This window comes from Styela clava, chromosome 6 (assembly GCF_964204865.1).
Source record: "Styela clava chromosome 6, kaStyClav1.hap1.2, whole genome shotgun sequence".
Lineage (NCBI taxonomy): Eukaryota > Metazoa > Chordata > Ascidiacea > Stolidobranchia > Styelidae > Styela > Styela clava.
In genome coordinates, this window is record NC_135255.1 from 3,298,483 (window position 1) to 3,312,332 (window position 13,850).

Genomic DNA, 13,850 nt, shown 5'->3' on the forward strand with positions numbered 1-13,850 from the left:
ACATTATCCTACATTTCTTTTTTGCAAAAAAGCTCGGCGTCCGTTATCTCCATGTGTATGAAATACGAATAAAATTAAATGTAGGGGAGAGTGGGGCACGGTGGCCCATGGGGCACAGTGGTCCAATCCACTCACTAGCGACACCGGTGGTCGTACCGAGCACGTGACCAAACTGAAAAAAGTCACGGTCAAGCCTGTCCTCTAGGAAATTTATTTGCGCCGGTAGGTCGTATTGGAAAAAGTTAGGAGACTTTCGTTGTTTTTAGGGGGCCAAAGTAAAAATAAATTGCCGGAGTTTTTTCTTCTAAACTGCAGCCCGCATGACTTTTGCCGCCCATATTGGCATGCCAGGTAGGTGCCCCACAGAGGCTTATGACGGGGTATAAGATAGATCGGCACTCTAGGAGCAGGTGATTCATGAAGGCAAAGAACTTCGTACAACTGCAAGAGAAAATGCCATGCCCAAAACAACCCTATCAAGGTACGTCAAAAAACTGAAGTTTATGTCAGAAAGTTCTGTGTCCGACTCAGCGCCTTCAGATAGCCTCGAGTATTTTCGTCCTAACTACACGGTAAGAAGAATATTTTCGGATGAGGAAGAAGGTGAGCTTTCGAGTTATCTGCTACAGGCATCCAGACACCACTACGGGCTTCGAAAAGACGAGGTTCGAGAGCTAGCGTATAAAATGGCAGTTAAAAATGGAACAAACATTCCGCGGTCATGGGTTGAGAACAGTAGGGCAGGAAGCGACTGGCTGGACGGATTCATGCAGCGTCATCCTAAACTCTCTCTGCGCAAACCAGAAGCCACAAGTTTGTCGAGAGCTACCAGTTTCAACAGGAAAAATGTTGGCGAATTCTTTGATAACCTTGATTCCGTAATGAAGCGTAACAAGTTTGAGCCAAATTCCACATATAACATGGACGAAACCGGGTTAACTACCGTTCAAGTGCCGTCCAAGATCATTGCCGAAACAGGTATAAAGCAAGTGGGAAAGATTACTTCGGCCGAAAGGGGACTTCTTGTGACAATGATAGGAGCAGTCAATGCACTAGGAAACTCCATACCTCCGTGCTTCATTTTTCCTAGAGTCAACTTCAGAGAACATATGCTGAGAGGTGCGCCACTTGGTGCAGCTGGGTTTGCAAACAAATCTGGTTGGATAAATTCAGAAATCTTTCTTTCATGGATGAAACATTTCGTAAAACATGCAAACTGCACACCTTCAACTCCCGCACTATTACTAATGGACAACCACAAGAGTCACATCACGATTGATTCTCTCAATTACGCAAAGGAAAAATGGTCTGGTCCTCCTCACATTTCCACCCCACTGTAGTCACAAACTACAGCCTCTGGACAGGTCAGTATACGGGCCGCTGAAACATTACTACAATAACGCCGTTGATGCGTGGCTAACTCTTCCAGAACATGCAGGCAAAACTCTAACGATATACGATATCGCCGGAGTTGCTAAAACAGCATACATTCGCGCGTTCACGCCTGAAAATATTCAGTCGGGATTTCGGGTGTCTGGAATATTTCCGTTTGATCGAGATATATTTGGCGACCATGAGTTCTTGTCTTCCTTGGTTACAGATCGCCCAGAACCAAAAGAAGATGATAGCGAAGACTGTCAGGCTGCGCCAAGCAACGCCGATGTAAGCTCTTTGCCTGGGACCTCCGGCACTACTGCACATTTCTCACCAGAAGATGTCAGACCGTTCAACAAAGCCTGTCCGCGAAGAAAAAAGTGTGGGAGAAAGAGCTCAAAGACGCTTGTTCTCACGGATACGCCGGTGAAAGAGGCTTTAACAGCTAAATTGACTAACTCACAATCCAAAATCAAAAGCTCTAAGAAGAACCCCAAGCGAAAGAAGGCTGCGGCATCTGCTGAAACGAGCAGTGATGAATCATCTGTCTCCTTGAATGACGATAGCGATCTGGAAAGTGAAGTTGATTCGCGTGTAGACGATAGTGTAGATCGGGTGGCAGCTGTGGGGGGATTTTGCCATTATTAAATTCAGTAGAAGGCGTGGTGGAAACGCGTTGCATTACGTCGGTAAAATTCTTGACAAGGACGACGACGAGAAGGAATTTGAAGTTATATTTATGCAAAGAATCCCGTCGAAAGCAACAAATTCCGCTTTTGTTTTCCCCGAAGATGAAGAAAGCACATTCGGGCTGGATGAAGAAGAGGTAGTGAAGATCTCACACAATGGAATATCCAGTAGCTTTGAAGGACGAATAAGGGCTCGATATTTTAGCAAAATTTCTTTCCTGATGGTGTTTTGTTCTTTATAAATTATTTCCTCCTCAGTGTCCCACTGTGACCCAACCACCGTCCCACTGTATACCGACGTCGGGGCACAGTGGGACAAAAATTTTTTTTTAAATTACCTGGCTCACAGGAAAAATATTCCCATTGAGCAAATTCTTTGGTAAGAAATAAAAAGTTCGTTTCTCTTACAATGTAGTCATATGCTTTAGAAGTTGAAATAGCGTAGTAAATAGTTCGAAAATCGCCAAAGAAAAAATGAGGACCACTGTGCCCCACTCTCCCCTAGGTGATGCATGTAGATTGACACAGCTCAAAACGAAAAGGAACCCGATATTTTAAATCTGCACTTCATGTGTAACTGTATCAGCGCGCTAACTATGGCATATAAAATCACCAAGAAAGACAACTGGTTCTAGAGCTCTGTGCCAGTTTACAACTTTGATTTGCTACAAATATTTATGAAAAATGTTGAGACTCAATAGTGATCGTTCAAGTTAAAACATGTATTGGCAAAATTTTCACTATATAAACAAATTCCTCTATTTGATTAACTACCAATGGAGAAGTGGTTTTTAAATTATCATATGTCCTAAGACCTATTCCTTCACTCATTATAATGTTTTGATATTTGCTTGAACTTTAACATCAGTATGTTCAGTTGCATCATTAATAAAAACAACCCAAATAATGGCCGGAAATTATACATTTCTATTACCAAAATTGAATATCAATATCGGTATTTTTCATTCTCTTTTTATCGAGATCATCACCAGCTGCATATTCTTTAAGTGTGAAGTAATTCTTCTACTCGCCAACTTCTCTCTTTTTCGTGAATTTGGACAACTCGAAATTCATTCCTACATTTTTGGCATGAGAGTCATTTGTACACTTTTATTTTTACTTATATTCTTGAATGTGCAGTGTTCAAATATCGTATATATTTGTTTATCAGTGAGATTCCGTCACAGAATACTAAATTTATTCACCTTTCAAGTCTTTCTTTAAAACTTCGTATGTAGTAAAGTAGATATGTTCTTTGTCTGACTAATAATTCTAGAAAAACTAAATACCTAATCCCAAAAGAAAATTGAAAATTCATATTCATTCAAATAAAAACAAAAACAGCATTCATAAAATAGGTTCTACCTGTCGACAATTCATTACTTGAAAAAACCCGCTTCCATATGATATATATATTTCTTTCGTAGGATTTTGCTAAAACCTCCAAATTCCTGAACTTGGCAAAATATTCATAACGTGGAAAAAGTACCCCTCTTTGGGGAATTTCGTGCAGCATAAATAATTTCCATTAATTTGAAAAAATACGCAGTTCCGAATTATATATACATATATAATAATAATAAATACAGAAATATATTCTATTGATGCCACGCGAATAACTTTTATAATAGTTAGTACAATATATATGCGAATAAATTATTCTAATCCAAGTATTAGAAGATTTCTAACGAACGTGTATCAAACTGATGTTCAAGAGCGGTATACACTAACTAATTTTAAGTTACGCCCTTATGCAAAATACTTATACGGAGTTGACAATTCAACGCATCGTTGATGAACCATGGGCAAAACATAGATTAAGTGACAAATGTTAATGGCTCGAGGTTGAACTTGTTAGTGTTGAATGGAGCGTAGCGTATATATTAGAAATAATTAAACAGCAAAGTCTTGCTTGAATAGTAGAGCAACAATACCGCAAGGCCAGGCTTCGCATTCGAATGCGTTGAAATAATGATCAAGCATTTGATGCAGATGGATTTTTCAATTTGTACGATGTATTGTCCATCCACAAAAGTAATAATTCAAATCAAAGTATACTAATACAGGTTTTCTCAAAAACGGCCTCGCCCTGCCTCACGATTACTGAAGCGTCAATGCTATACTATGTGTATTTTGTTTAAACGATAGATTCTTATTCAAGATTCACGTACCTACACGGAATGATTCAGTTGACTGGATTTTGCGATGCGAAACGATGCAAGAAATGTTGCAAAAATCAGGTGTAACACGTTGAATTAGGCGAGAAGCAAAAATATTTGTGTACAGTAACTTAATAAATGGAGTGTCATAAAGAATATCTGGTACCTGATGTAACACACACTCACACTAAACGGAAAATACAAGTGGCTAAATTTTATTAACGCAAGGAAATAGAAATTTATGCTACCTTACCCAAATCAATTACCAACAACTGCAAAATCACATTTATTCTTTACAGTGAATATAAAAAAAAACATTTCAACCTACACAGAAGTTCGCTAATTTAATTTGACAGTACATATTCGCATGGTTGGATTTGTAAATGTTTACAGAAGAGTAATAGTGATAATGCAGGTTAGCATATAAATCAAATATTTGAAACAATCAATATCAAATGCAAAAGTATGTCAATAAAATTTCGAAAACTTTGAAATATCAGATAATATAAGTTTGAATATTATATGGATATATAAATAAATAATTTGGAACCTAATATTGTTTTATGTTTTAATATGTGAATGATCTATTATATCTGATATTTAGTATGATAAAGAAATCAGCAATTGATGTATTCAAAAATTTAAATTCAATTCTTAAATCACAACTCGAAAGGAATGTCAAGTCCACTATCTTTTATTTTTTCTGCGTATAACTCATCGAAAGCTGCATTTTCATTTACTGTGAAATAGTTCTTCCAATCACCAACTTCGCCTTTTCTCATGAACTTTGACTTTTTAAAATTCATTCCCAAATTTTTACCATGTGAGTAATTTGTACTCTTGTCTTTGCTCATACTGTCGAATGTGCAAAGATTGAATATGATATCTATTTGTTCATTTGTTAGTTTCTTTCCAAGAAAGTTGGCTACAGCAACTATTTCCTTTTTCATGTCCTTCTTCATAGCTTCGTACGTAGTAAAGTAAATGCGTTCTTTGTCTGTCTGAAACTTCTAGAAAACAAGAGAGTAATGTTCGAATATATTGACAAGAAGGTCAAAGATCTTGAAGCCTCGAATTTGCTAAAAAGAATGATGGACAAGGTTGACGGGGTGGTGAGGTGTAGTAGAATAAGTGTTTTTCTATAATGAAAAAAAAATTTGTTCATATAGTTTTCTTACCTCCCAGTATTTGAGAACATGCGGAAACCAGCTTCCAAACCTCATATTTCCAGAGCTATAATTTTTTAAAAATTCACTCCAGGATCCTGGGTGCGGTAGTAGCATATTCATGACGTGAAAGAAGTAAAAAGAAACGCAAACATCTTTCGCATTCCGGGCGACATAAATTATCTTGCATTTGTTACCCGATTGAATATCTTGAGGCAGGAGTCCGTAAGGGAGATGAGTCTTTATTAGCCTGCAAAGATTTTATATGCGAACTGAATGATATTACTGATTTGTTGGGGTTTTAAAAATTCGGAATTTATTTTTGCAAGAAGGTTATTACACTCGGTTTTAGATTAGATGTTACGGGCAATGTTTTTGAACCAATGGCCGCAAATTTTGCCCACCTAGACTGACGGGCCATGTAAGTGTAACGTAAAAAGTTATATTTTGTGAACAATATTTATGGTGGTACAAAAGCAAAAGTAGAAAACAGTAAGCCTTGAGCAAAAGCCATATTTAATCGCTATCTCAAAAAATTCTTTGATTTATTTTTTTAAATTTGAAACATCAAAATTTGGTTTTAGTTTGGTTTTGTCAGCATCATGCGGACTAAATTGAATTACTCAACGGGCCTGATTTGGCCCGCGGGCCGTAGTTTGCCCATGTCAGTGTTAGAGAATAAAGCGCCATTACATTCACTTTTCAAAGGTTTTAAATACAAAAACATATTACTCATTGCTTAAAGGACGGGTTGATAACGTTGATAAAGCGCCTACTTTTCAGTCTCTGGCTCCTTTTAGTATTTACTTGATAATGTTATCAAGAAAAGAATTCGTGGAATGTTACGAACGTTATGACAGTCGCTTCCGAAAACTAGCTGCTGACTGGTATCAAACAGATATGATACTAACCTTTGCTTATTCTTTTGCCATTTTTCCAGCGTTTGTATTCCCAATAACACCTTGTCGGTCATATCTACTGTTTCAAGAAAAGGAATTCGACTCGAAAGTGGCTTGTCCTTATTAACGTTGGTATCAGCGTTGTTGCATATTAACCAAACAATTTGCTGCATCCATGTTGTACCTTCGTTAAAGTATATGATTCAATAAACTTCTATAAGTTTAGTACGACCCGAACAAATCAAAAACATTTCACTGAGAAGACTAGTTTTGCATAGCATTGCATACTGTGAAATTGCACTTTTCTGTAGATTGTATAAGATAATATTGATGAATCAACTAAATGAGAAACAAGATGTCATATAATTAATATAAAATCAATGCCATAATTTGATATTCAATAGAAGTGAGAAGGAAAAACAAATGAAAATAAAAAGCCGAAATACAATTTTGACTTCATAATTTTGTTTTCAACGTCACGGGATGTGTAACTTTATTGCCATACGACTTTAAATTAGTCGGAGATGTGATCGAGAAATAAGTTATCCTTGAATGTCACGTATCCATGAATGTCGTCTTTTACAATGCACTCACCGGATTTTGGATAAGTAGCAATAAAAACATCGTCATCTCTAATTTTGAATTTCAGAGCTTCCTCATACACAGCAGCCATTTCTTTGTTGCCCAATAGTGTTTTATATCCATTGGATGCCGTAAAATGATATAAGTAACGTACCCTCAACATCTCCGACAAACCAGTCACATGGAGCAAATGTGTTATTCCAAGTTTCATCATCAGCTTCACTTCTGAAAGTAGAATTATCTTGTCTCAATATTCTCCGAATATAAAATGTAGGCGCAAGAATGAACAATGTAACGTGAAAAATGTTTAATCTATGAAAATATTACCAGGCAATATTTGTTTTAGTTAGATTATTTAAAATTTTTTTTAGGTAAACTTGGACTAATTGCATGTCGTATTACTGCATAAAATACCGGCAAGCAGAATAGAATATAGAAAAGATGAAACCTCGTAGCAGATTTTGGTAAGATTCTCCATAAGGTATGAAAGAATGGAGTTATAATTAAAGACACCAATACGACTGAGGGTTTACATATAGTACTTATTATATACTACTCACTGAAAGAGGTTCTATCAACCAGTCGCGTTGATTTCCATCTTGTTCTTGCGTATAAAAACGCAGTAGCAAAAGCTATTAATAGTATAATAAAAACTTGCATCCTGGATGATTTATTCCGAAATTATCTCTACGTAATTTTATAAAGCAAAATACAAAGTTAAAAAAAAAAATTTTCGTGACGACAATGAGTTCGACTGTGTTCGACTAAACATCGACAATCACCAAAATAAATTTGTATATATTTGTATAAAATTTGTAATACGCGCTACACTGGTACTGAATGTAAACTCCTATATCGCATGCCGGAACAATATTTCATCGTCATTATAACACCATGAGTTGTACATGAAGATTTTCATAAAGGTGTACGCATAGACTGTATAAGGATTGAGACAATCACACACAGTCTTAAAGTTCTTCAAGTTTTAGAATTTTAACAAATTTGCAGCGATGCTAGTGGTAATAGTCCAATCTTCCACCTTAATAACAACAAATTTGACTCAATAATATTCCGACTTTCGATGTAAGTTCCTCAAACTATCTCGAACATCTTTGACCACAGCATGCATACCGACAACGCTATCGATAGGCATCCAATTCTGGACGCAGCCTGCTAAAATTGATTGCCATCAACAGTAACACAACCGTCCAAATGTAGTTCGGCAGTTATATGAGATATATTTGAGGTACCGACGCAGAAGATAAAATAAACAATATCCTACATTTCTTTATTGCAAGAAATCAAATATTAGCATATTGACTCTCGACTCCGTCGTCCGTTATTCCAGTGTGTAGGATATACGAATAAAATTAAATGTAGAATATGCATATAGATCGACACAGCTCAATACGTTAAAGAACCCGATATTTCGAATCTACAATTCATGTGTACAACTGTATCAATGCGCTAATGGCAATCTTAAGCTTATCCATGCTGTGCCATATATAAAATTGCTAGGAAAAAACATTTGTTTTTAGAGTTGTGTGCCAGGTTACAACTTTTTAACATCAGTACATAAATTCTATCGTTGATAAAAGCAACCCAAATGATGGCCAAAAATTAAACATTTCTTGTACCAAAATTGAATATCAATATCGATATTTTTCATTTACTCTTTGCCGAGCTCATCATAAGCTGCATTTTCGTTAAGTGTGGAGTAATTCTTTCAGTCACCAACTTCCCTCCTTTTTTGTGAATTTCGAGAACTCGAAATTCATCCCTGCATTTTAGGCATGAGAGTCAATTGGACATTTATTTTTACTTATATTCCTGAATGTGCGTTGTTTAAATATCGTATCAATTTGTTTATCAGTAAGATTCTTTCCCAGAATAATAAATTTATTTCCCCTTCAAATCTTTTTTTAAAGCTTCGATATAGCAATACAGGTAGCTAAATTCTATTAACACAAGTAGATAGAAATTTGTGTTACCTTACCCAAATAAATTATCAACAGCTGCAAAATCACATTTATTCTTTACAGTGAATTTAAAAAAAAAATCAACACACACAGAAGTTAGATAAGTAAATTTGACAGTACATAATCGCATAGTTGGATTTGTAAATTATAACACAAGAGTAATAGTGATAATACAGTTTAGCATATAAATCAAATATTTGAAACAATCCATATGTTTTTATTACCTCACAGAATTAATTTCGTACTTGTTTTGATTCGTTTTGCAACAATCTACGAGCATCGAATTCGAAATTACGTCATTAAAGTTTCATTCAGTCGAAAACTACGAAATACACGATAATATGAGTTTGAATATATAATTAAAGATAGAAATAATTCGGAACAGAATTTTGATCTAAGTTGTAATATTTGAATAATCCGTTTTATCTGATATTCACTATAACAGAGAAATCAGCAATTGATGTATTTAAAAAATTCAATTTCAAAATCACACCTCGAAAGGAATGTCAAGTCCACTATCTTTTATTTTTTCTTCGTATAATTCATCGAAAGCTGCATTTTCATTTATTGTGAAATAATTCTTCCAATCACCAACTTCACCTTTTCTCATGAACCTTGACTTTTTAAAATTCATTACCAAATTTTTAACATGTGAGTAATTTGTACTTTTGTCCTTGCTCATACTGTCGAATGTGCAGAAATTAAATATGATATCTATTTGTTCATTAGTTAGTTTCTTTCCAAGAAAGTTGGATACAGCAACTATTTCCCTTTTCAAGTCCTTCTTCATAGCTTCGTACGTGGTAAAGTAAATGCGTTCTTTGTCTGTCTGAAACTTCTAGAAAACAAGAGAGCAATGCTCAAAATATATTGAAAAGAAGGTCAAAGATCTTGAAGCATCGAGTTTGCTGAAAAGATTGGTGGACAAGGTTGGCGTGGTGGTGAGGTGTAGTAGAATAAGTGTTTTTCTATAATGAAATAAAACAGAAAAAATTAGCGTAAAATATCGTTTTCCAGGACTCAAAAAAAAATTTAATAAAGAAAATATACTGAGAGTAATAGCTTCCTATCGACTATCTCCATATTCAATTATTATAATTATGCAATCTGTTATTCCATTTGTTGTGGCAATCATCCCAACCACAACAAGAATTTAGCAAAAGGATCCATATGCTTCTTCTGTGCTTCCAATAAGTAATAAAGACAAGAGCATAAGTTAATTTGAGCATGGTATATTTGCCTAATTGAAAATCAATGCAAAATGAGTAACAACAGCTTTTTACATTTTGGTTTGACAGTCACGGAATACCATAGATTTTTGAATGGGGCGCAAAAATTTAGAACATAATTCAAGACTAACTATCTTATGAAGTTATTTTTTTCAAATAACCATTGTAGCTTCATTCAACACATTGCTGTTGTGTTGACATGTGTTATAAAGCATGGATGGGTTGGATAAGTTATTGTCCAACACTAAACTCAACTAATAGCCTATACTTATCAGGCAATAAATATTTCATTAAACGATTATTTTCGTGTCTTATCCTAATATATAATTACTTCTGATGATTAAATATGAAAAATGAGCGCAGATTTCACATTCGCCAAGAAGCTATTTACATGCATCATGTTCATAAAGTGTCCCTACCTCCCAGTATGTGAGAACATGAGGAAACCAGCTTCCAAACATGATATTTCCAGAGCTATAATTTTTTAAAAATTCACTCCAGGTTCCTGGGTGCGGCAGTAGCATATTCATGACGTGAAAGAAGTAGAAAGAAACGCAAACATCTTTCGCATTCCGGGCGACATAAATTATCTTGCATTTGTTACCCGATTGAATATCTTCAGGCAGGAGTCCGTAAGGGAGATGAGTCTTTATTAGCCTGCAAAGATATTATATGCTGACTGAAAGATATTACTGAATTGTTGGGGTTCTAAAAAATCGGAATTTATGTAATGCAAAAAGGTTGTAACACTCGGTTTAAGATGAAATGTTAGAGCCCAAAGCGCCATTTCATTCACTTTCAAAGATTTTAAATAAACAAACTCATTACTCATTGCTGAAATGAAGGGTTGATATAACCACGTGGACAAAGCGCCTACTTTTCGGTCTTTGGCCCCTTTCAGTATTTACTTGATAATGTTATCAGGAAAGAATTGAAATCTTACAAACGTTATGACAGTCGCTTCAGAAAACGAGCTACTTGTATCAAACAGTTATATGATATACTAAACTTTGCTTATTCTTTTGCCATTTTTCAAGCGTTTGTATTCCCAATAACACGTTGTCCGTCATATCCACTGCTTCAAGAAAGGGAATTCGACTCGAAAGTGGCTTGTCTTCAGCAACGTTGGTATCAGCATTGTTGCAAATTAACCAAACAATTTGCTGCATCCATGTTGTACCTTCGTTAAAGTAAAGTGTTTAATGAACTTTTATTAGTTTCGTACGACTTGAAAACAAATTAAAAACATTTTACTGGAAAGACTTGAAAACAAATTAAAAACATTTTACTGGGAAGACTAGTTTTGCATAGCATTGCATACTGTGAAATTGCACTTTTTTGTAGATTGTGTTCAATGAAGTATTTGTAATTTTAGCGAGAAAGGGACGTGAACTAAAAAAGATAAATCAGGTCATATAAGTAGTAAAAATATTTTGATAATAAATACAGGTGAGATGAAAAATGAATAAAAATGAAAAGCCTAATTACAATTTTGGCGTCATAATTCTATTTTCAACGCCACGGGGATGTGTAAATTTACTGGCATCCAACTTTAAAATCATGCGGAGATGTGATCCAGAAACAAGTTATCCATAAATGTCACCTTTTACAATGCACTCACCTGATTTTGAATAAGTAGCAATAAAAACATCATCATCCCTAATTTTGAATTTTAGAGCTTCCTCATACACAGCAGCCATTCCTGTGTTGCTTAATAGCGTTTTATATCCATTGGATGCAGTATAATATATAGGATATAGGTAACGTACCCTCAATATCTGTGACAAACCAGTCATATGAAGCAAATGTGCTATTCCGAGTTTAATCATCAGCTTCACTTCTGAAAGTTGAATTATCCTGTTAAAATATTCTCCGAATATAAAATGTTAGCGCAAGGATGAACAATGTAACGTGAAAATGTTTAATCTCTGGAAATATTACTAAGCAATATTTTTTTTAGTTAGATTATTTAAAAGTTCAATTTAGTTAAAACTGGACTAATTGCATTTCGTATTACTGCAAATGATACCGGCAAACAGTATATATTATAGAAAAGATGGAACCTCGTAGCAGATTTTGGTATACAGTACTATTTATATAACTACTTACTGAAAGAGTATCTGTCAATCATTCGCATTGATTTCCATCTTGTTCTTGCGTATAAAAACGCAGTAGTAAGAGCTAATGGTAGTACAATAAAAACTTGCATTCTTGATGATCTAATCCAAGTTTTCAGTTTTATCACAGAATTCTCTACGTAATTTTATGAAGCTATTTACAAAGGTAAAAAAGAAATTGTCGCGAGGATTGTGTTCTACTGAACGTCGACAACCACACTACGATTTAGCGAATACTTTTACCATGTCGTTCAGGAATGTTAGGATGAATATGAATGCATTCAATTTTTTGTATTGTATTGCATCGAAGATAATTACGGCCCTTGGATTAAGCCTGGAGTGGCCGACCCGCAGCTCGCAAGCCGCATGAGGCTGTTGCGTCGGTTTTATGCGTCTCATTTCCCCTTGGTTATATTAAGGAAAAAATAAAATGCAAACTACGATTCATCTCAATTCGATCAAACATCCTAATTATCTCGTACATATTTAACCACAGTATATATATAGACAACGCCATGGATGGGCCGCTAATTGTGGACGCAGCCTGCTAAAATTGATTGCCACCAACGGCAATACAACCGTATATATGTAGTTCAGCAGTTATATGAGATATAATTAAAATACCAGCGCAGAAGAAATAACAAACAATTTCCTATATTGATTTATTGCAAAAAAACAAATATTGGCATATTGTGCTCGGCTCGGCGTCCGTTACCCCAGTGCAGTAGTTCCCAACCTTTTTTATGTCGCGGCACTATTGAGCTATTTTAAAATAATAAAAAACATAGCAGATCAGATGAAGAAAAATCTATTCTTGTTAATATAACATATATATCCTGTTTTTAAAATGGAAATGACATATCCTAATTTCGGAGCACCTCACATTATTGTAAAAGATTCGCGTCCGCACGGGAAATACGTGACGCGAATACGCTTTAGTTTTTCTCGCCCTTCCGTTGGGTGTAGCCTTATTATTATCACAGGTATTCTCACTTTTGCACAACCTAATTCATCCTAATCTTTTCACGTTATGAATTTCGTGCAGGGCCCGAGCATGATTTGATGGCCAAAATTGTAGCATTTACTATGTCGACTTTTCAGACCGCAGAAACTATCCGAAAAATAACCGTGAAATAATAGAAAGATATGAAATAATCGTCAATTCCACTACGCTTTCATGAAGTAGTGCAATTTACTAAATTTAATGAGGGTTTTATCATTAAGTTTCATTGCATCAGTGTTTGTGCTCCCACGCGTTTTGTCTGAATACTGGCATGATTACAGATTGCAAGAATGGACAAAATAAAATATTTTTATTGAACCGAATAATTCGAATATTTTTAACGAATTGTCGAATATAGGATATTTTTAAAACACATACAATGAGCATCCAGGCATTTTAATGTTGGTGATCTATTTCCGTCCGTCCTCTCTTTTTTACAAGGACTATTTCTTACGCAACGTTTGGTTTTATATCTCTGGGAGAACTATGCGTTCACATGGGCGACATATGTTAAAGACGGCTGTTAAAAAGTGAATTCGGGATTTTATTCTGATTTTTATCTTTTACGCCGGTTTTGATCTTTCTCCCCACCGATTGTAAATTAACTGTCCCAATTTTAAGCTAACAATATTATCATTTCTGACGTCGGAATG

The 13,850-nt window shown here is 35.2% G+C and overlaps 1 protein-coding gene across 1 annotated transcript; it reads right to left on the reverse strand.

The window, feature by feature from the left end:
* Nucleotides 1-4,701: 4,701 nt before the first annotated feature.
* LOC144424437 (sulfotransferase 1B1-like) lies at nt 4,702-13,024 on the reverse strand. Its single transcript, XM_078113777.1, has 6 exons — nt 12,187-13,024; nt 11,699-11,917; nt 11,082-11,257; nt 10,955-10,971; nt 10,497-10,734; nt 4,702-5,232 (listed from the first exon to the last, which is right to left on the reverse strand). The coding sequence occupies exons 1-6, from the start codon at nt 12,284-12,286 to the stop codon at nt 4,882-4,884; spliced, it is 1,101 nt and encodes a 366-aa protein (XP_077969903.1). The 5' UTR covers nt 12,287-13,024; the 3' UTR covers nt 4,702-4,881.
* Between the last annotated feature and the right edge of the window lie 826 nt (nt 13,025-13,850).